Raw genomic sequence first — 23,376 nt, forward strand, 5'->3', positions numbered from 1 at the left:
TATCACCACTCAAAAAAAAAAATTGTCAGTAATTTTAGTGTTCTCTAGCAAGTACATATTTAATGGTATAATGGTGTAAGACATGTAAAACATTATTCCAAGAGGTAATACAAAAGTGTTTTTAGTACGATTTTGAGGACATTCACAAGCATGTATAAACTTGTAGATTTAAAAACCTACATTGAGAATTGATGACATGGCCACACTTGATTTACACATACTAAAGCAAGAGGGATACTGAGATACTGCATTGGGTCAGACTTCCAGGAGAAAATGAGGTCTGATATACAAATAAAAAATAAAATCTACATCAGCCCAGAGAAGCTTAACTGCACAATGACTGAAACACACACTGGTTCACAATATTTATTACAACCTATTGCTTTAGATAAACCTGCTGTATGGTTAGTAAACCCAAAGCACATTATATGAACCAACAACAAAAAAAAACAACAAACAAGTACAGCACAAATCACATCTCTGTAAAAGGTATGCAGGGGAGATGAACAGAGGCACAACTTTAGTCTTGTAAGTAAGAGCACAATGAAGATCCTGGTAACAGACAATGAAGGTAAATTAAAATCATAATACCAGTACTAAACGTAAGTAAAAATCAGATTAGCATTGTTGTATCTGTATACAAAGAATGAAGGGTCTTTTTAAACACCCTCTCTTCATTCTCTATGACCTGTAAACACAACTCTCCCAAACCATCTTCCCCCTGTACCTGAACTAGTATATAAAGATCTATACAGAATGTGCAAATCTAGTGTAAGTATTTTTAGGCTCTCTTCTTCAAACAGAAGAAATACACGTTTAAAAACATTAACACCACAGATCCCTTCTATCCAGCTTCTGCAGAAAGACTTCAGTAGCAGTACTGCCCAAGACATTCAAGCAAAACACTGGACTGAGAAATCCAGAAGAATGCATGAGCAATAAATACAAACACATAATAGCAAGGAAAAAACATTTATCAAGAGAAACTATTAACACTGGCAATGAAAGTGAATTAGGACTCTTGTCAGCCTATAGCAGATCTGTTCCTAAAGAACACTCACATGATTGAAGTAAACCTATGTTAACTCAGGTTCAGCTACACTTCAGGCAGGCAAGATTTATTCATCAGCTCGCTCTTTAAGATGTATCTGCTAGTTACATGTCATGCTCCACACTACTTAATAATGACTTACTTTTACGTATTGCTAGACCAGGATATTGGAAGTCAAACAGCCACTCTTCTGGGTTATTCGCTACTCCTGCCTTTTCAATCCCACTCCACAGATCCTTTCTGCAACAAACATTTTATCCCTCATATACAAATCTGCTACTAATTAATGTTTCTGAAAAAATAAGTTAGACAAAATATTTACAGCCTAGAGTGAGTATGGTACAATTTAGTTCTTGTGTTAAGACTTTTGGCCCAAGAGTAATTAAAGAACAGTACCAGCCTGAGCAGAATGCAGTTCTAGAGCATTTAAAATACACGGATGTTGAAACAGTTTGGATTTTACTTCAATGTTGGAAAGTGAACCAGAGACTAAGGAACTTATATACAAAAGTCTCTAGCATAGTCCAGAAGTTCAAGCAGTAACTAGAGTTCACTCCTTCCAGAAATTGCTTTACAGGGCTGCTATTTCCTTTGAGTGCAGATGTGAGCTTCTTCAAATAGTCTCCAAGCTTCCACTTGCGCTAGGAGGGAACACAGTCAGTGCAAACAACACACAAGTTAATTCCATTTATAGCTGTCAAACTAAAACAAAAAGGGAAAAAAAGCACTTCTTAGTGGTATCTGACATTCATCTGACTATCTTCTGTGAAACAACTTACCAGAAGGCCAGGCAAAAACACTGAATTATCAATACAGAGTCCTTTGGCCAGTACTTAAACCATTTCTGTTGCTGAGATAAAAGTTACACTTGCTATGTCTAGACACAGACACAGAAGCCTCCTCTATGACAAACACCTGGTGATCTCCATGCAACGCTGATACAGCTGCAAAGACTTTGAGGGAATTTTCTTCTTTTGAATAAATACTTGCATACAAGGCCAAATCACAACACTGCCACCCTAAGAAAGTACGTTTTATTGTAAAACTTGATTTGTGGTCAATGTCCAACAGTTGTCTAACAGTTCATTTGCAAGACTGGAGTGTATTACAAAACTCACTACAAAAATCAGTTTTGATTCTTCATCTGAGGACTGAGAGGTTCAGTGTGGTTGCCAGCACTGTAACAACATGGTTAAAGTCATTTTCTAGTACATCAATATTGCTGGGTGGGTACAGTCAGTCCATAGATATAAATGACTTCCACCCAGTGTAAGAGAACGTAGCAACAAGCCTCAAAATCATAGACACATGAACTTCTTTAGTCATCAGTACTGAATTTCATATGAATGTTGAGATTATTGACCATGACAAGGTCAGGTGTCCAGTGTATTGACTTCTTTGGAGCAGAAATAATGCACGACTATTGCATTAGGGTATCGAGCAAATGCACTGTAAAGAGAGCAAAACACAAACATCAGCTGTTTTAAGACAGTTTTTCATATTCAAATAAGAGCATCCAAGTAGGGCAGAATCAAAGAGAAACACATGATATAGTGACACTTTTTCAAGCAATAGCCTGAACATATTAAAGAGAAAACAGACAAAATATTCTGTGGATTTCGTAAGAGGTTTATTTGGAGATTTTTAAAAACCTATCTTCATTTCTGTAGGCACACTTTACTTGGAAATCACTGAGAACAAGTTAAGGACATGCTTGCCCTTCAAAACTGCCCTTGCTGAACTTAAGAGCACTAGAAAAATTCTAGACAACCAAAACAATATTGCATATGCAAATTTCAATTCTGATGTTATATGCTGCACACTAAGAGAAAAAAATTTAATGCGTATCAATATTTAGATTGATGTTTATTAAAATGTCTGGGGAAAAGAACATTTCCCTGTCATTGTTAATGCTACTGGTATCTCAGAAGGGCTCCCATCAAGAAGAAAATAATGACTAAGTCATGTAGCATTTCCCTGTGGTTGAAAGACAAAAAAAAAATGAAGTGCAAATAAATTTGCATTCTAAATTAACACAAAATTAGCTACCAGGAATGGTAGCAAAAAAGTTCACAGATCCACAGAATATTCTGAGTTGGAAGGGACCCACAAGGATAAGAGTCCAACTCTTAAGTAAATGGCCAGTACAATGATCAAACCCACAACCCTGGTGTTATCAGCACCATGTTCTTACTAACTGAGCTCATCTCATCAAGCAAACTAGTTCTACTTTTAAACATCCTATTGCATGTAGGCTACAAAACATACATCAGGCAGGGAGCCATAAAGCCATCAGATATAGAAAATGACATATATATATATCTTAGCTTAAAATTCTTTTTATCATCCTCCTCAATTCTAATTAAGAAGAAGGTTCTTAGAAAGGCAGTGTTCTTATAAAGTTTTCAAAATTCAGTATGAGGAACTCTTGGGAGTTTCTGAAGGGGTTTTATACTCCTTTGTTGAAAGAAGGATTAAACTCTTGCAGCAAATTCACTGACCATAGCTTTAAAGTATTCCTAACCATCCAGCTAATGAATGTAATTTGTAATTCAACCACTCTTCAAATGGCTCCCTCATACTGCTGTTCTCTCTGGCTGTATATACATTCAGTTTTCCAGCATTCTTAGTTTAAGTGTACCAGATGAATATTTGATTCAGTTCACCCAGCTCTCTCACCTGTTACCTATCTTCTTTTTACAAACAGTGCACACCTTCTCCTCTGTAATAATGCACTTTACTTGCTGATGCAAGATCCGCTCCTCCTGGACCTAAAGAAAGACAAAAAACCCAAGCTGCTCAAAAAGCAGTCTGATGAAACTGCAAACCATCACAATGTTTAACTGCCAGTGGCTGTATCTACATTACCAAAATGTGGAGCACAGAAGAAGCAGGTCTGTGGAGCAGAGCAGGTGGTATTGAACACCCAAAGCCCACACTCTATGAATTGCAGGGTTTTACATTCACCTTGGTCCACAGCCTAAGGCATTCAGCCACTAAAGGGGTGTTAAGGGGAACAATTGAACTGCTTCCTCTGGTTCACTTCATTTGAAAGAAATCCAGTCCAAGCTGCCTGAAATGATTCTGCAGTGCACACCACAGCACAGTGAGCAAAGACAAACACCTTATCAAAACTAAAATGAACGTACACACCATCTCCAGCAAAAAGGATGTTCAAGCTACGTGATTCCCATTTAATTTCAGGTGCATTACAGCACCCTCTAGAGGACACCCATCCCCTATAAGAAACAGTAAATTTCAATACTGAATGTATTTCAAAACATTATTCCAATAAATAACAGGTGGTGGATGCTTACCCTCAGAAACTCTGCATGGAGAAGATTCTTGAGCACTTGATTAAATCTTTTCTTCTGAGCATTTTCTTCAAGTACTTTCTCTAAGAAGATGCGAATCTCACTAATCTGCGTATTTGCTGGGAGCAGGTTTATGGCCTGGAACAAAGGTAGAAAAAGTTAAAAAGGAACAGAGACCAAAACAGAATAGAAATTGACACAATCCATTCACCTGCCTCCTCCAGTACCTTCTGTAATCTCCTGCTAACAGCACAAACTGAGTACTTACAGGTCCAGCTTACCTTAGTGGTATCCAGTTTGCTGTGGTGCAGCTCCAAAACTTGCAGAGCAGCCTGCAGATTGGCTTGAGGCTCCAGCACCTCCATCTTGATCGGTCCCAGGCAATGAACACTGGGTGGGGAGAGATACATGCGGAGCAGGGACAGATACACCTGTAGCACATAAAAGGGAAGTTCTAAAACTGCTGCACATATCCACAACTGACAGTGCTGGTAAAACCCAGCAATGGCACTAAGTTGCACCCATGCCATCTAAAATTCCAAACTTCCCATTTAAACAGCTCTTAATATAGGCTCAAACCCAATGGTAGAGTAACATTACCAACAAAAAAAACCCCATAATTATCAAGTAATTCCTAAATTCCAAGAGATTATACATAGGCTCCTGTACACTACACAAATCCTGAAAAAGTTTATACAGTGCAAGAACTTTCAAGTCTTGAACAAGGTATGAATAGCCTTCTACTTCCTTACTGAACAAGAAGCTACTTACATCTTTGTTGCCATCTTTGTTTCTGTCATAATGTTTATGGCAGTAGCTAGAAGAATCAACAGAGAAGAATATTATCAAATACAGAAACAGTCATAGGACCCAAAGAATCAGTTTACAGAAATTAACATTTAAATGCTCTGACTACTGGAGTTTTCCAAGTTAGGTGATTTACTTTGCATCACAGTGCTGAGAGAAATGAAGTTTTGTGCAAGTCTCCCACTTCCAATCAACTCAAAAAGCCTTAACGCAGAAGCCGAATTTAATTCAGCTGTATAAGAAAAAGGGGGAAAAAAGATTTCTCCAATCAACATATCACAGCATAAAAACCTATGTGTAGATATATCTAATTAGTGTATCAGAAAAAGAAGCTGCTCATTAGTGTACACTGCATACCATGGCTGAATGCCCTCTAAAAAGCATTTGCTGAAAATAGCTTTAAAAGCAACCATGTTGAACAGGCCCCAATGTTCAGATATAACTGCCAGTGCTGGGTAATTCTGTTTTCACATGAGCATTTTACCTGAGTACTTCTGATTCACTCAGGAGGCTCCCTGCACAAAACACATAATAAAATGCTGTATCTTTACCAAAGAGGATTATTTTTAATGTGGGCTAGAGAAAATCTCTCCAAAGAGAAAGAAAGCAAAACAACACTCAAGATCAAACTAAGGACAGGTGGAAAGTAGTAACTCATTCATGATGTTCATATTGTTCTAAAGCACCATGACAAAAGAGCATGAAAAAGAAAACTTCAAGGGGGACAGCAGCAGTATCTGTAATAAACACACACCTAGAACAGCTTTAAGATCAATAAAATATGAAAACCCAGAAGATTCTGAAGACTTAGAGTGTTCATGCTCCACATATAGCAACGTTTCATTACATATCCTATCCATGCAGCAGTCAGCAAAATAAGTCTTGCAAAAATGCAAAAATATAAAATAAAATAAAGAAATCCTTACTTTTCAGCCATGTTGGTGTCCTTCAAAATATGAACATAAATAAACAGAGCTTGCTCATGCTTCCCCATACGACCCAAGAGCAGAGCACGTTCTTCTAGGAGACCTAGTGATAGCATGAAGGATTAAATCAATAGCTACACAGAGAAACGATAAAATTAGTGACCAGACTAACAGAAGGAATTACTAATCTGTGTTCCAGGTACACTTTAAGTCACACTTACAGTATAAGCCCACATTTCACAGCCATCTCAGAAACTTACTGTGAATTCATAAGTAACCTTAAGAAACAACAGCCTTTAGATCTACTGAGTAATTCAGGCTCATCAAAAAGTTAGGCTAAATAGCTGGGAGATGCCACAAGGTTATATAGCACAACATTTACAAGAGTCCTGCAGAGCCTGGTAAACCCAACTGTGCCAGCAAAAGCAGAGGTCATAAACACACTAGTAGTCTGCAACTAGAGATAGAGTCATCTTCTCTATTTCTAGTTACCATGATTTTGTGATAAATGAAGAAGTTTTGCTGTACAATGAAATAAGATAGGGTTTAATTAACCTGTGGAAACAGAACTCACCATCAAAAGGGAAGTCACTAATAAGTCGACTAGGTTCATACCAGCTAGACTTCTCCAAAAAAAGCAGCAGCTTTTTCCGGTAATCCCCCAAGTCTCCTCCTTCCTCCCCAGCAGGCACCGGAGCTTTATCTATATGAAATAAAACAACACAAGCTAAATTATTACAACTATTTCACTAAAATAGTATGCAGAAGAAGATAAATAAATCATTATGAAAAGGAACTAAATGGTGTTGTTTACATGGTGTGGTGCTGTTATATGTGTTGGGACTTGCATGTGCCTGCCAAAATAACTTCAACTCCTAAAAACACATAAAGTGGCTGCTTAAAGCAATATTAAAGTTATTCAAAACCCTTCCCTACCCTTAACATGCAGAAGTCAGGGAGCAGTAGGTGCCATTCCACTTAATTATGAACAAAGTGTTGCTTGATCCCTTAAGATCTCTTGAGAGGGAATAAACTGGACTACCCTACAAACCCACAACTTTTGTTTTCCAGTTCCCTCCATCACTTAGGTATCTTATGCTGGATGTCAACAGGGAAGGCTCACAACGATATGGAAAATGAAGGCTCCCCTGTGCTGTCCCACAGCCCTGGTCCTCCCACCAGAAAAGGCTAAACATACCTGCAGGGAAAGAACTGAGATACTCTTTCATTAAGCCCTGCACTTTCTCACAGTACAGCTGGATCAGACAGTTGTGAAAGTCCGCACCCGTTTCTTCCCAGACATGAATGATGTGTTCCTGTAAACACATGTTAAGGCTCAGCTGTAGACACTTCCTCTGGGAAGTAGCTCTTTATAAGCAACAGTTCCATGCTTGCCTTTACCATGCTTGACTTCGGAATTTTGTGTATTTTAATTATGTTTTCTTTACACAACTTATGGCACAGTTAGCACAGTGTGAGACAGCATCAGGCTCCAACTCCCAGAGAACTAAAATCTTACAGGTACGTTTTGTACTGAAGGTAAAATACACTAGTAGAGATTGAGTTCTTACCAGGTAAGGAATAGTCAAGCTTTTAAAATTTTCTATCAAGAAACTGAGCACTTTGTCTCGTGGCAAAGCTTCCACTTCAGGGAGGTCTTCTGTAAATATCTGTTAAATGAAGTTTTATTCAGATTGGTGATTTTCCTTTTTTAAGTGCCACAGTATAATTTTTTCCTGAGGCTCTGAAGTCCAGCATATCATCATGTGTCCAAAGAGTAAGCACAAGAAATATTAAAAAAAAATCTGAGCAGCTTATTCAGGCACTGAATAACTGAGAAGTTATTTCACACCTGAAAAGATTCACAAATATCCTAACTTCTGTCCTAGTGAACAATCTCCTCTCATATAGTCCAACATCTCCCAAATACAGGGAGTCAATTTTATAGGCAAGCCAATATATGACATTTAAATACTCAGGCTCTTGTGCAAAAGTGTGACATGAATAACATGAAATGCTGTATCAAAGGTTCCTAGCTATTTATTATAAGGTGCTCCAAGAATGGAAAAGCATAAAAGATTTACATACTTTATCTACTGCTAAAATTAGCACAGCATTGAACACAGAAAATACAAATTATGTATTTAATTTGATTTAGCATTAATCAGCTTCTTACAATGAGTTACCCCAATTCCATATACTCCACTAAGAATGTCAACAAGGTACCTCTTTCAAACACACTTACCTTCAGTCCATCTTCAGGAAAATCTCTTAGCACCCAGACAGAGTAGGAAAATACCAAGTGCAAGTTCTCTGTGCCTGGAATACAAAAAGCAGCACTCTCAATGTTAAAATCCTAAATATCTATCTATTCACAACACAAGCAGATGCTCTCAGAGCCAGCAAAGCTTAATTTACATGAAGAATCCAGTTGTTGCTCAAGTCGAGCAAATCACTTCCAAAAGCCACAGTTTCATTGCTTCACAAACATGATTTCAAACAGTATTTGAGTTAATTTTTGTTTCTAAGTATCACCAAATGTAAAGAATTCAGCCCAAAACCAAGATTGGTTGCCTTAATCACATTCCATCTTCCCTTTCAACTCGTTTTTATTAGGGTAGAGAGGCAGCGAACTTTTCACTTGTATAACTTCCTTCAGCTCATTCCCAGCCTAATTTCCAGTCAGTCAAATGACTTCTACAGCAAATGGTCAAATACTTTATAACAAGCAGTAAGGCATCATAGTACTGAAGTAACTGGCATACAAACTACATGACAGGTAACAGTTTCTCAGTTTTTAACAAAATGTAGAAAAGAAAGGAAGAAAATTCAAATTACTATGGCCCATTTTCTCCCAGTAGATATTTTAATCAGAAATAAGGAACGTTTTCCAATAAGATATTTAAGTTTCAACAAAACTTGAGTCCCTTGAGTGAATACTTGAAGGCTGCATTATGCAAGAAGCCAAACAAGGTAACAAGGATACCCCTTCAGCTTGATAGACTCCAGAAAGCTGCCAAACAGTAGAACAACCACTAAGCAAAACAAGAATAAAAACCTCACAAAAACACTGCTCTTCTTCACACTCACCCAAATGCTGCAGATATTGCACTGTCCTCTCATGACCCTTCAAAGGCGAGTTGGCTTTCTTTGACTGATCCACCAGTACCTGTAATGCTTTCAAAACAAAAGAAGTAAATTTCTTTGTAACTACTAGTTCCAACATGAACCACAAAAAAAATTGCATTTTTCCTGTCATGCTACTGAAGACAAAAAGTTTTTTTTGAACATACAGACCAAATTGTAACAGGAAAATAGACAGATTTAATCACAAGACAGTGATTAAACAGCCTCTTCAGAATACTGCCTGCTCACTGAAGTCAAAACACAACACAAAGAACATGTTTCTACTCCTTCTCCTCTCCCAACCTCACACTTACCTTTCTCATGCAGACCTTTTTTCTCATACAGTATTATCAGCTCACTGTATTTGTGTGCCTTCTTTAGTACATGCTCACTCTCCTCAATATGGCAGTGATTGTTCTCCAGACGTAGCAGCGGTGCCACCAGTGCTACATTTGTCTGCAAGCAAAAAAGCAGCACTTACACTTCACTGGAAGTGCACCTTCTAAGTGTACAGTACAAAACACAAGCTGGAAGAACATAAGACATAAGAACATAAGAAAAGAACAGTTATGATCGTTCAATATCTTACAGTAAGGTCCATGTTAATTTACATAATTTTGAGGACAGAAGGAAAACAACAAATCAAAGCTACTCCCCTTCAATAGCAAGGGTGAGGCTTTGAAAAACATCTTAACAGCCAAGACTGTATTTTCCTGCCTTTAACAGTATAAGGCAATAAAAGCATTCATTAGACCTTCAAAATACACAGCCACAGTCACTTTCTTTTGACAGAGACAGCAACCAGGAACAGACACATCTGCCTCACTCCTTGAGACTGCTTCCTGACCAGTGAGGAAACTAGTTAAGATTTCACACATTACTTTGATATCAAAGACAGACAGTTGTGTGAGAATTTCTAAAGTAGCTCCTTATCCTCCCATCTTAAATGTTTCAGTCTCAAATTCCAACAGAGCTCCTGTGGCAAAGCCTCTATGTCAGACAGAAACTTACATGCAGGTAACACTTTAACAGGGTGGTATCAATGATTTGTAGCAGCTTCTTTTTGGATTTGATTGTGGGTGTTCCTTCCATGAGGGGTGAGGTACTGGACTGATGATCAGAATCATTTAGCTTCTTCACTAGCTGACTCCTTTTCTGCAGGACATCAAATAACATTTTAACAAGGAAAGGCCATGGATTTCTATAACTCACCTCAGCATCTCTATAACCCACCAAGTACAAAGACTAAATTAAACCTATTTAATAACTTGTTTAAATTAATTGCTTCCCAAAGAATTTTATTGTCACTAACTATTCAACACCAACTTTACAACCATATTCATATGTGTAGATATTTGTTTTGTATATTTATAGTTATGCAAAATATCCAGAGTCTTGAGAAAACTGTCAGAAGGAAATTCTGTTAACCTTAACAGACATTTTAGAGAAGTCAGGAAATATTTAAAACATTTGGAAAACAATTTAGATTTTGTACAGCTAGGCATAAAACCTATTCTCCTTCAGCCACAATCTTTTACTCTAATAAAGATGGCAACCAAACAATTCAGGTTCTTGTTATGACAAAATAAAGAGGGCAGGAACTTGTCCATTATTTCCCATTCCAACTTTTATGCAGGCCCTCAATCTATCTCCTGGACAGAGTGCCCTTAATAATCATCATCGAGCAAAACAAAAAAATGAAGTGCTCAAATCCTCTTCAGAAGGATACTAGAAATAAAATACTGGACTTTTATTCAGATCCAATCCGTAAGGAAATTTTTTCCAGTCACACGTGATGTTTTCCACATATCTGTGGGGTATCTCACATGTTCACTCAGGAGCTGCTGCCACATTTTCCAGCCATGAAGACCGCCCATTAAGGCTAGCATGACAGAGCTGGAAGTGTACTGCTCCCTGCACATCAAAGTTAACCAACAAAGCACGCTAGAACTGAATAACCCTGCTCTGAAACCAGGTAGAGGAGCACTCACTTGAGTTAGGTAGTCTATCAGAGCTAAATGTGCCTTCTCCAGCTCTGCCCCAGAGAGCCCTGGGAGGGGGTTGGGATATTGTAGCTGTTTCCTGTAATCTGTGGGCAGGAGGTCCGGATACAGACCCATCACATGAGTGGGATCTAAGCAAAAAATAACTGGTATTAGTAACCATTCACATTATTTTGCTAACTTAGAGCAAGCTTATCTAACACAGCAGTCTGTAGTCAACTTGTACATCCACAAGGTTCTAGAGCCTAAACAAAATTTGCTCATTACAGAAAAGAAGCTATATCAATGCAAAAGGAGCAAGAGTAAAACGTGTTTCAAAATCCAGGCACAGGAACTTCCAACCTCTGCACTTGGCACACTTGGAGGACAAGCCATTATGACAATCTAACTACTCTTGCAGAATCCTAGCATTAACCACTCTGACAGTAAGAAAGGATTTCTAGGAAGAAGTGTTTAAGAGATTTACTGTGCTTTTGAAACAAGAACTAAATAGTACCATCTGTAACTAACACACCTGTTTTCACAGAGTTTAAGCAAATTTAAAATTACTATCCTGTAATGCAAGCTTGAAATACTTTGAGTTGTCAGTCCCTGCCTTTCACTGTAGGCGTTCAAAGTAAAAAATATTTAAGCGTCACGAAAATAAGTTCTAGGTTTAAATGCACATGAGAATTCTGTAACAAGTAAAAATAATCTCAGTCTTAAGCACTATTATTCTACAGTACAGTTCAGTCTTCAAGTATTCTTCCAATAGCTCTAGTATGACTCAGAGGAACAGCATCAGAGACTACTGCGACTTCCAAAAGCACAGGAAAGTTTCCTGATTTCTGCATCTTGGCTAAACCACAGGTTAAGGGTCCAATGATTTTGCAAATCTACAGATGTTCCTTATTTTTTATTCCAAACTACAAGTAGGCTTTTATGAGCTGCTGAAACATTCAGCTTATTCAGCTTCAAAGGGTTTGTGTACATGCTGTGCATGCTTTTAAAATACCCTAGAATACAAATATATTCTATAAAAAGTGCAAACTCCTGATTTAACTTGATTAAGTGTAATTAATTAAATATTTAATTTTACTTAATTGTGTAATTAATTAACTTATTAATTAATTACCAGGTCCACCAAAAAAAATAACTGAATAGCTACCCAGGCTATTTGCTGTTCACAGGGGACTGATCTGCACAAGGTATCACTGTTTTAAACTAAAACAAAACAGAAAACAAACAAAAAAACCCCGTAAAATAGCCACTGAGCTTGATTTCATTCCTCCTAACTTAAGTGATTCAATGCCAACCCAAGCATTTACCTGTACCAAGCTTGGCAAAAACTTGCATGGATTCATCAAAACGCTTCTGGCAGAAAAGGTTGAAGGCAAAGAGATTCTTTATGTGGTGAATTTGTTGTCGCTTCTCACTATCTGAATCATCTTTCATTTCCTGCATACATACAAATTAACAAACATTAAAAACTCTCTGGCCTTGTATATGAGAGAGAAACACCCTAGAGAATTAACAGGAGCATTATCCTGTGGAGACAGCAGAAAGAGAAAAGAATCTCTCAAAGTGAGCACTGATGGTGCCTGTCTATGCTTTTTGTGTCTCTGAGGTAACCTGGAAGGTCTGAAAGGTACCTCTGGTTACCTGTATACCTGCTCCTCCACAGCAAATGTCTCTTCACTCACTTGCCTTTTCAGATTTTTGTTTTCAAGTCAGCAATTCAAAATGCAATTAATTAAGGGGGTTTCCAAAAACCAAAACATCCTAACACAGTATGAACAGTATAATTAAAGATGCTGCATCAGTATCTCTAATAAATTATTGTTTTAGGAGTAATATTACCCAAAAAATGGTCAAGTGACAAAACAAAACTCAACTCTAAACTACACTGTTCACACACAGTCTGAAGACTTTGAAGTCCTACTGATTTCAAAATCTAAAAGAAGGTAACCAGTTGAACAGCTAAGGGAGAGAATCTTTCATATAAAATATGATTTCTCAAAATCTAAACCACAACAATATGGAATAAAGACAGCACAGAACTAAAACTTCAGTTTAAAAAGTGTAGTTTACCAGTTTGTGCAAAGTTGTGGGGTTACGCTCACTGACCGATTAGCAGACTCACTACAGTTAAGCAGATGGCAAACATCCTTTTGTGTACTTCTGTACAACTGCACCCACTGCAAACTCAAGTTTTTAAGTACTTACTGCCAACTGCAAAGCCAACTCAAACTGTTTGTCCTGCAGAAGCTGCTGGATCTGTGTGGCTATGGACACCGGAATGAGCCTCCAAACAAAATGATTACTTGCCACATATATGATGTTTGTGCTGTCAACAAGACAAAAAACGTCAGTTATTAAGTTTAAGTGCTGAGAAAGAAGCAATACCCTATCTTAAAAGAAAACAAATACAATAATACAAACATGGATCAACCCAAGAGCAACTGGAGCATTATTGCAAAGCAAAGGAAGATTATCTCCAGTGTCACAAATTCTTTAAGACCCTCAACTCTATTCTTTCCTCGAGGTATGGCCTCCACCAATCTCCATAACAAATCTAACACACTGCTTCAATGCTACATCTTAAGGTGAGAGTTGGAAAAGCTGCTCTTCTCCCAGTTTTTCAGAGTGCTACATACAGCCAGCTAGCCTGACAACAGTGATAACGTGTTATATATGAATACCCTCCAGAGGTGATGAAGCGTGGCCTCTGCAGCTCGATGCTCTGCACCAGCAGCCGGGGTTCAAAAGTGCGGATCTCCACGTACCTTGGCAGAACAGCAATGATGTAGGGAGGCTGGTGTTCTATTCATGAAACAAGTGAAAAATTTAAGTTGATTGTTCTCAAGCACTCCTTGAAACAAGCTCTGATTTAGGACTTCAATTTTTCATCCCCTTGAAATGTGCCCCTTTTTCATGTTCAAAACAAAGCTCAGTGCCCGACTCTGACAGCAATTTGCTAACAGACTATAACAAGCCTTTTGCTCATCCCTCACCGTAAGGAAATTCTGAGGCACCCAGGTGCCCAGAACCAGTGTTTTAACATACTACCTTTCATTTCAAACCTTGTCCCTTTATAAAAGATATTGAACACACCTATTTGACAAGGAGAGAGGCCCACAGACCACAAGAAAAGAAGGCTAAGAAGCAAAAACAAACACATGAAGCCTTACTCAGAGTACAGCTTAGAATAGCATAGAAACTGTCACATTCCAAATCCAGCTGTTTTCAAAATACTGCAAACATAATAATTTTATCACGTACACACGAATAAAGAAGTAAATTCAAACAAAACCAAAAACAAGCTGTTACTTCTCACCCATGGCTATAGGAATATCTGTCCAGTTCAAGGCACACTTCTGAGTACAGACCCCTTCTTCATTAAGCACAACTGTTAGATCATCTTGGCCAACTGCAACTTTTCCATCTGCTACAGGAGCTACCAATGGTTCCAGCTGCTTCCCTGTGGGAAACAGTTCTTTGATGGATCCTTTTCCATCCACCTAGGATAATAAAGAACATAAAAATAAATTTTAAAAAAAAGTGGTTTGCAAAATAATCTTTTGTTCAAAGCTGCATAAAACTAGAGTAAAAACCCCTAGAGGGATTTTGCAACCCAGGCTAATCATTAATAGGATAAGTGCAAATTTAGGAAAATCAATAAAAATTTCTGCATATATATCATTCTGAAATAAAAAAATATTACTTTTATGTCTGAGATGATGATAGTAGCTGAGCACATCATCACACCAGTTTATAAAATGAGTAACAGTACAGCAGTAAAATCAGCTGAAGTGTCCAAACACTTCATTTAGGCTAAAACTTTTAACAATGTTTTAGTCTGCCACGAGTGAGCACTGTCACATAAAAAACAGCCTAACTAAAAGCCTAGAAATCTGCCTAGCCATTTTCCCCTGCCCTAACCACTCATTATTTTGGCCACATGCTACAGTGGGAACTGAACTCACACAAAAAATTCCTGCTTCATGAGCTGATATGAACCAAAACAGAGAATTCTTCTTCAACTCCAGCAACTTCCTGCTGCTTAACTTGCATTACACCTCAAGCATTTTATAAATCAACAGCTAGCCACCAGAAAACACCACCATAAAAACATGTGTGCTTTTCCTGCCTATTTAGTGAAATGAAGCTATTCAAGGACAGGTTAGCCAAGCAGCAGAGCCAACCCACACATGGACAGTTGGTCTCCACCCTGGTTGCTTCAGCAGCTGCACAACTACTCTTATCACTAGAATGGCAGAATCAACACCTAGGAGAGCACTGAAGAAAGGCACCCCTTCTTTTTGTGAGCAGCATTGCTTTCAAGTGACTGTAAAATCATGTGCTGCTTTCCTTCAGACTACAGATCAGTGTTGCCACCCATGTATGTACATGTGTGGTGCACGTCATCTTCATCTTATTTTCCTCTAATATCTGCAGAAGGCAATTGTAAAGGCAGAAAAAAGAATTAAACTATAGCTGTAAATGAAGTCTAAGTGGAAACTGTAATATTAAATTAACAGAGACTTTCAAACAATTACAGTTCTGCTAGAGAATGGAAAATGAAAGAATGGTTAAGCTTCACTGTATGCCAGAGGAGTTATTCTTGTTCTCTTTGTCTTTTTAGAGATAATCTCATTTCAGAATACATTAAATAAAATTCAAACTGAGTTTACACAGACTATTGCTAAAACAAAATGTATCTTCTCCAATTCCTTTTTTCTACAAGAGCTGCAAACACTGGTCTCAACAGCAACAAACAGAAGATCACTTCCTGACAAAATACCAGTTTAGAAGGACAGGCTTAGCCTGCCCTTTCCAAAACCACAAATAGCAGAAGTACCAGATGCTGCTTTTCATAAACCTGTTAGCTAAATTCCTGAGCACAGGAACAGCCTCTGTAGTGTCTACTGCTATCCAAATCTTCTTAAAACACTATTACACATCCCTGTCTTACCCGTATCAGGTAATAGTCCCTCTTGAAGCCTACACAGATGGAGTTTTCACACCAGGCCATAGATTTGGGTACATCAGGTACGCTGAAGTCTCCCTGAAGAAAACAGGTTAAACTGGTTGTTATGAATGAAAAGTTAAAGTCAAATCTGGCAACACGGAGCGTAACAAACTCTTGTGGACACCACATTCCCCAGCACCTGTGCCCAGCATCCACTGCTCAAGGAATAGCAGTATTCAGCAAAAAGGCTAGACTCACATACAGTAAAGAGGTGTGCTCTGAGTTAGCTGCTAATTTTCTAGTAGAGCAGTGTAGCTGAAAAAGCCTCTACACATTTCAATTAGTTATTTTTCCTCATTCCAGTATTCACAACTGCAGCTCTCTACATCTGTCAGTAACTATCTTCTGATTTAATGATATGCTCAAAAAACTTTGTGCAGAAGTGCACCCACTTCCACAATGTTTTGCATACATTTCACTGACTTAAAAGCAAAGTACTTAAAAGTGTACTACAACCAGAACATTAAAATATAGGATGCAACCCTTACTTTAATTTTAACTTATGAAACTGTATTAATGCCATTAACTGATTTCAAACATTTCACTTCTATTTGCTGTTTTACTGTTAAATCTCTGCAGAACCAACCATAATGCTGTGAAAGTCAGCAGTGCCTCTGAATAACAGGGATTGCATGCCAAGCAGTAAAGAGCAATCACCCTCCCTGCAGAGATATCCTGGCTACAGAAAGAACACAACTCACCTGCAGCTCGTGGAACTCTCTGTCCTTCCAGAAATAAAGCTGTAGCTTCTTACGCACTGCCACACACATCCTCAGCACCTCTTCCCCTGTATCTGATTGCTGTGAAAACAGACAGGCCCTAACTCACAGAGAGGCAAGTAAGGTAGGACAAGACCAAAAGAAGCCTCTGTAGAAAGCAAAGCTGTCCAGTGAAGAACAGCTTTGTTCATCCAAGCCAGAAGGGCATTCCACAAAAAGGAAGCATGGGAGGGGGAGGAGGGATGTGGCAGGATATTTAAAAATTAACTTTGACAGGGATTGTGACATCAAGGAAATCCAAAAAAATAAGAGCACCAAAGGCATACAGACACACACAAACAGAAGATAAGTAGAAAGCTATCAGTCCAACCCTGAAACTTGAATAAACAGCTGAAACTCTATGCAGTATAGGAGAGGTGAGGAAATGGAATAACACAAAGAATGTGTTAAACTAAGAGATAAAACCATTAATAATCTCATATTCTAACCTGTTGGAAAAGTTTCTTGACAAAAAATACTGGGAAAGGTAAGTGCCTGGACACACAAACAACAAGCCACTCTGCAATGGCCAGACGTAAAGGTGCTTTGAAAGACATTAGTTTTCATGTCTAGAAAACCCCAAGTACTTTCTAGAAAATATTTAACATTAAGCTCCCACGTGGCAACAAGATAAAAAATTATGAGGAGCAGTAAACCATCTCTTCTGATTATGAAAAAGGTGCCTGAACGACATGGGCAGGCTAAGAAACTCACTTGAATAGAAATGAGTCACCTAATAAACCAGAGCATATGAACAGAGAACTGCTACACCTTACAGAGCCATTTTAGGGCTTGAATCTACCACAACTGCTTTAGGACTCCTTGGGTCAATAAAGAGAAACAAAAATGTAAAAAACCCAGTGACAGAGGGAAACCACAGCGAGCTAGTACACCAGCAATGCAAGGAAAGAAAATGGCTTTTATATTTTATATTCAAAAAAGAACAGTCAAAGTTAGTATAGGACAAAAATGCTTTGAAGTCTTGTATGAAAAGTTCTGTACCAAAAGCTACAATCACAAAAGGCACAGGAAAATATCTTGTGAAGCAGAGTAAGAAAAAATAATTAAAAACAGTTGCCTTAAGCAAATGCAGTAGGTACTAATTTTAAAAAGCAATAGTACCCAAGAAATTTTCATCTAACGCAAAATAACAAACCTAATCCATACAGCAACATAAAAAGGAATCCTTATTACAAACAGTAAGGACATCTGTGCAGCTGTATTCCTCCCCTTACCTGGAGATCACAAGTGAAGAGAGATGCACCTTTTGCCTTTGAAATTGTGGTGATTTGTTGAAATGTCAACAGGTCATGGACATAAATGTTATTTTCTGTTTTAAAAAAAATTCCAATTATTACTTAATATTTCATACAAGTATAATCATTGCTAATTCAAACAAGTTACTGTATTTTATGTTTATATAAAAAGAACTGCTGAAACTAAATACTGCAAGTAAGGAAAAGAAGTGTTTTCCAAAAAGTTAAAAAATGCTAAGGCACATACAAATACAATAAATGCAGAAAAGAAGACTAACATCAGCATTGGTAAAAAACATAGGAAGGTACTGAGAACAAGTGCTAAGCAAGCAGAGGAAGGAAAAGTGGAAGGGACAGCAAGCAGGCCACAATAGAGCAAGTTCCAGATGGAAGATTGCATAAACAAAGATCATTTTGAACTGGCTCCTGAAATTAGTGGAAAGTGAACAGTGAAGATGCAGTGTATTCTGGTCAAGTTTTTGTATGCATGAGGACACAAGCAGCAGAAAGCTACACATGCTGGAGCTGGAAGAGCTGGGATTTGGAGATCATAAAGAAAGAAGTAGTAACATAAGCAAAAAATAACATTAGAAGATCATAAGTAAAAGAAAATTAGCCGGAGCCAAGCAAACTTAAAACTGCCACAAGGCAGTAAAAGATCACATCTGCATATAAAGTGAGTTTGCTACCACCAGTAAGCTTGGTACATCAAGCAAATTTGGTCAGAAGTTTTAGTCCCTACTGTACAGTGTACACACATACATATGCATGCACATAGTGCACATACAGATGCCAATACAAAACAATTATGTTTTACACAGACACTTGAGAGCATGCCTGTACTTCTTCAGTCCTAATCACAAGTCAGCATTAATGCCTTGTTCTCCAGGCTGGCAAAGCTCTTTCTCAGTCTATACTGCTTAATGCTTCCTCTGCAAGACGCAAAGCTAAGTTCTACACAATGATTTCTCAATAACCAGACTACTGTACAGGTGTATGGAAAGGATGCCACATTCAGACATCAAAAAGAGCTCATTAAATCTTAAAACAATTTTCTTCACTTACCTAATAGACTGACCAAAATCTTAAATTGAGAAACAACATGAATCTGAAAGGGAGAATGCTGTTAGCGACTCCATAAAGCAAAACTCCGAACAAGGCTTGATTGTAGATACTCTAAGAAAATCTCAAAATAATGAGAACAGCAAGGCAGTTTTCCACCTTCCTTTAGCTACTGCAACTCTTTTCAGTTACACTCACTTTTCACAAGCTGGCACATAGCACTTGCAACCCAAGCTGCTAGAAAAAGCTGTAACATTGGCATACATTAGCTGTAGCATCCTGAAAGAGGATCCATAATCTTTAAGGTGTTTTTCCTGGAATCAATGTAACCACTGAGCACAAATTCTCAAAAAAAAAAAAAAAAAAGCAGCAAGACTGGCAAGTACTTCTACACTTCAAGTGGAATTACATTCCCATTCCTTTAGGATATCATCTGAGAGTCAAATAATACATTACAGTCTGTTGATGTATTACCATCAGTTTTACAAATATGCTCAGTCAGAACAACAGAATACCTACTGCTAACAAAAGCCAAAAGTAAACCTGCAAGTTCCAATTCTTTGATTTTTGCTTTAGCAATCATCAAACCAAGCTTATTCCTATTATGGGAGGAGTGGGAAAAAAACATCTGGCTGTTACACCTCTAAGAAAATCTGTAACTTTGGGAAATTTTTTTTGTTAAGCACAGCACGGATTGCAGATGTATATTTGGTACTTCATTTATTGGCTGAAAATTGTCCCCACATCAAGAAAATGGTATTTCCTACCTGTTGAATCTTCTTTGAGAAGTTCTTATTTGATTTCTCTAGTGTCACTTCAAACCTATTGCAACCTGCCAAAAAGATTGAAGAGGGTATGTAAACTGAGGTTGCTCATGACAGTGTATATCTTACACTAAGTAAATTACAAGTAATTATGAAAGCAAACTTGGCCACTGGAAGAATGACACTTTAACATACATGTGCTAACTTTTAGATCACAGCTAAATGCATCAGAGGATCTTCTACACGGTCAGGTGAAAATGTAAATTACACTTCTTGTGCCCAGCTGAGGGCCTCAACAGTAGTTACATTTCTGCCTTGCCCAAGTTTTACATTACAAGCATTGTATTTAAGTAATTTGAAACCCAGAGATACAAAGACACCCATAAAGATTTTATACACACTAATCAAATATCACCAACTTAAAATTGTTAGGGTGCACATCACTGCAAAATAGACAAGGAATAAACACTATACCACAAAGGTTCAAAAGGAGTTTTAGGGAGAAAGACTTACAGACACTTTCTGATGACATAACCTCTCCTGGCATTGATGCAAAAAAGGGGGGAGAAATTTACCATGTGAGATAAGACACTAGCAACTCAAGACTAGCATTTTCCCATTGTACAGACAACCTACAAGTTTCAGAAAAATCAAGCTGAATTCAAATTAATATCTTCCCAAGAGCTGGATGAACTTGGAAACTAACAATTTGTGTTTACTTTCTTGTGCCATGCTATCAAGTATTACTGCTTTCAATAATATCAGTTTCTACATAATAGCAGGTAAAGTGAAATACAAACTTTTTTAGTGAAAATTGATTTTAACTAATCCAAAAATAGAATAGCTGTTTTTGTGGCAGTCCTAGAATAGAGTATGAGCACTTAGGACAGTGAAAGAGGCAGGGAAGGAGTAAATACCTGACAAAAGTAGTTAGTATTTATCCCTCTTTCCTATCCATGATGCTCATGGACCCACTGAATGTATTTGCTGTCTCACTAATCCAGTCATTAAAAGATGACACACATCAGAACTCTGGCAACTCGCACACTGCACTGTTTTTACACATATTTGTATACAGTATTCATTAAAACTAGCCCCTTACTATAAATTTAAACACAGAGAAACCTGAAATAAAATATACTTTACATACATGACATTCTATATAGGAAAAAAATCAACAATCATACTTGTATTAAAATGACTACAGCCTCTAAAAGTGCAGGAAATAACAATCAGCTTTTTTGTGCCATTCTTAAAATCAACTTACCTACATCTTTCTTGATCCTGTAGAGCAGAAGATGCCCTTGTTTGGTACCAACAAGGAGCCATTCCTCTACAAAGACAGGAGAAAAGGAATCTATTTAGTTCAACAACTGCTACCCTTCACAGCTGTGCTGGTTTTGGCTGGGGTAGAGTTAATTTTCTTCACAGAGCCTATTACAGGGCTATGTTACATTTATCAGAACACTTGGAAACTTGCTCCAAACACCAAAAAGGACTTTCTGTAGTGACTACACAGGTCTCCTACCATCTCTCCAGTGGAAGTGCACAGAAGTAGCTTTAACTCTCAGGAGAGGACAACCAAAGATCAGGCAGTAAAACTGAGTAAAAAGCCAGGCCATCACATTCCACTAGCTCATAGAAAAGTAAAGAAGCAAACCATTGCATCTTGTGCGCAATCTAAAGAGGCAATAAACTATTCTTCAGACATTATTATCTCTCAGAGAGGAACAGCTAGATAATGGGAAGTCCTGTCAGGAAGAAAAACAAGGAGTTTATGTGGGTTTGATTGTTAGTTTTTTTAAGACAGGTTTTTGAAAAGTCTCTCTGAAATAGTCAGCTGTGTTAGGAAGGACAGTGGCAGCTTTGCTTAGGTGACATTTTGATTGGCTGGACAACCAAGAATCATTCCAGATTTATGGAACAGGGCCTTTACATACAAACTCTATGGCATAGTTTCAGACTCTTCCTCTTTACAGCATTTACACAATACAAAAAGCATGGAGTCTTTACAGGCTCATGAAATACAACTGAATTTTTTTCCTCACTGAATATCATATAGGAATGCAGCATACGTGAACATTTCCTTCTACATCTAATAATTCCCCATGACCAATGAAATTTGCATTTCAATAAAATCTTATTTCCTCTAAGACCTTTCTCCTACTACTTGGTAGAAACATTGCAGACACATCTTTCTTATAAAAACCATACTGCTGTAAGTCTGTATGTTTAGGCTTTTTTTCCTAGGCCAGCAAAATAAATGCTTTCAAAGATGGAAAAGGATAAAAGCTGCAATGCAGGAATAAACTACCTTCACATCCTCTCCAGTACATAACTCCATCATAAACAATCCATGTATAACAGGAGCATTACCATTCAGGATATAATTCTTAAAACAATTTGTTAAAACAATTAATCGGGGTCACAATTCCATAGTGCGTGGAGCTCTGTAGATTGCCGGTTTTGCATGACGGCAGTACATCTGACGGCACCTGCTCACAGCTTTGAAAAGCCTTATCAAGCCTAATCATTAGGACAGCTGCTGCAGTCACCTGACCAAAATCTTGACTCTCAAGTATGCCCAAAAATACAACCCACAATTATATATCACTAACATGTGCAAACATATTCGAAATTTAAGACTTCAACACACCACCGACCCTCCAAATTAAGTTTAAGTCAAAACATTAAGGAATGCTTTTTGAGCAAGAAAGTCGGCAGCCCTGGGAGCCCTGACAGCCTCCCCACAGCCGGGCTGCGGCCAGGCCAGGGCGGGGAAGGGAAGGGCAGGACAGCGGGGCCCGCACCCCCAGAGCGGAGCTCGGCATCGCTGGGACCCGGGCCACGGGGGGAGGCTCCCGGGCCACGGGGGGAGGCTCCCGGGCCCGGCCCGCCCGGCCCGGGGGCAGCAAGGCCGTGGCCGCTCAGGGTGCCGCGGGCTGGGGCCGGACGGCGCTGCCACCCCCAGCCCGCCGCAAGGCAGGGCAGGGCAGGGCGCGGCTGCCACACGAACACCGCCCGGTGTGGTGGAGCAGCTCAGGCTGCGGTGCGGCCCGTCCGGCTCACCCCAGGCCGCCAGGCAGTCGATCTGCAGCGGCAGCTTCTCCAGGATCGGCACATGCTCGAAGGCGTCGTGCATGGTGGCGGCTCCTCCGGCCCCGGCTGCCGCAGCGCACGGCCCAGGCAGAGGCGGCACCGGCGGGGCGGGGGAACGGCCCCGACGGGAACGGCCCCGACGGAAGCGCCCCCGCGCCCACGGCTCCCGCCCCTTCCGGCAGCGCCCGCCCGGCGCCGC

At 38.8% G+C, this 23,376-nt stretch overlaps 1 protein-coding gene across 6 annotated transcripts; it reads right to left on the reverse strand.

The window, feature by feature from the left end:
• Positions 1–32: 32 nt before the first annotated feature.
• Positions 33–23,376, reverse strand: VPS39 (VPS39 subunit of HOPS complex). Of its 6 annotated transcripts, none has more exons than XM_086891784.1 (26): positions 23,148–23,348; positions 21,346–21,411; positions 20,592–20,618; positions 20,082–20,146; positions 19,318–19,360; positions 18,232–18,326; positions 16,940–17,038; positions 16,182–16,274; positions 14,544–14,727; positions 13,909–14,029; positions 13,433–13,553; positions 12,535–12,664; positions 11,216–11,358; positions 10,236–10,379; positions 9,539–9,680; positions 9,189–9,275; positions 8,344–8,417; positions 7,670–7,768; positions 7,297–7,414; positions 6,673–6,801; positions 6,099–6,201; positions 5,137–5,182; positions 4,647–4,796; positions 4,369–4,503; positions 3,731–3,822; positions 33–2,500 (listed from the first exon to the last, which is right to left on the reverse strand). In XM_086891784.1, exons 1-26 carry the CDS (start codon positions 23,218–23,220, stop codon positions 2,425–2,427), a joined length of 2,655 nt encoding a protein of 884 aa, XP_086747910.1. In that variant the 5' UTR covers positions 23,221–23,348; the 3' UTR covers positions 33–2,424. The 6 variants fall into 6 exon arrangements, with proteins under 6 accessions (XP_086747910.1, XP_086747912.1, XP_086747911.1 ...); XM_086891786.1 differs by lacking the exon at positions 23,148–23,348 and adding an exon at positions 22,393–22,571; XM_086891785.1 differs by lacking the exon at positions 20,592–20,618 and having other exon boundaries at positions 23,148–23,376.

This window comes from Cyanistes caeruleus, chromosome 6 (genome assembly GCF_971803275.1).
Source record: "Cyanistes caeruleus chromosome 6, bCyaCae1.hap1.1, whole genome shotgun sequence".
In the NCBI taxonomy this organism is placed as follows: Eukaryota; Metazoa; Chordata; class Aves; order Passeriformes; family Paridae; genus Cyanistes; species Cyanistes caeruleus.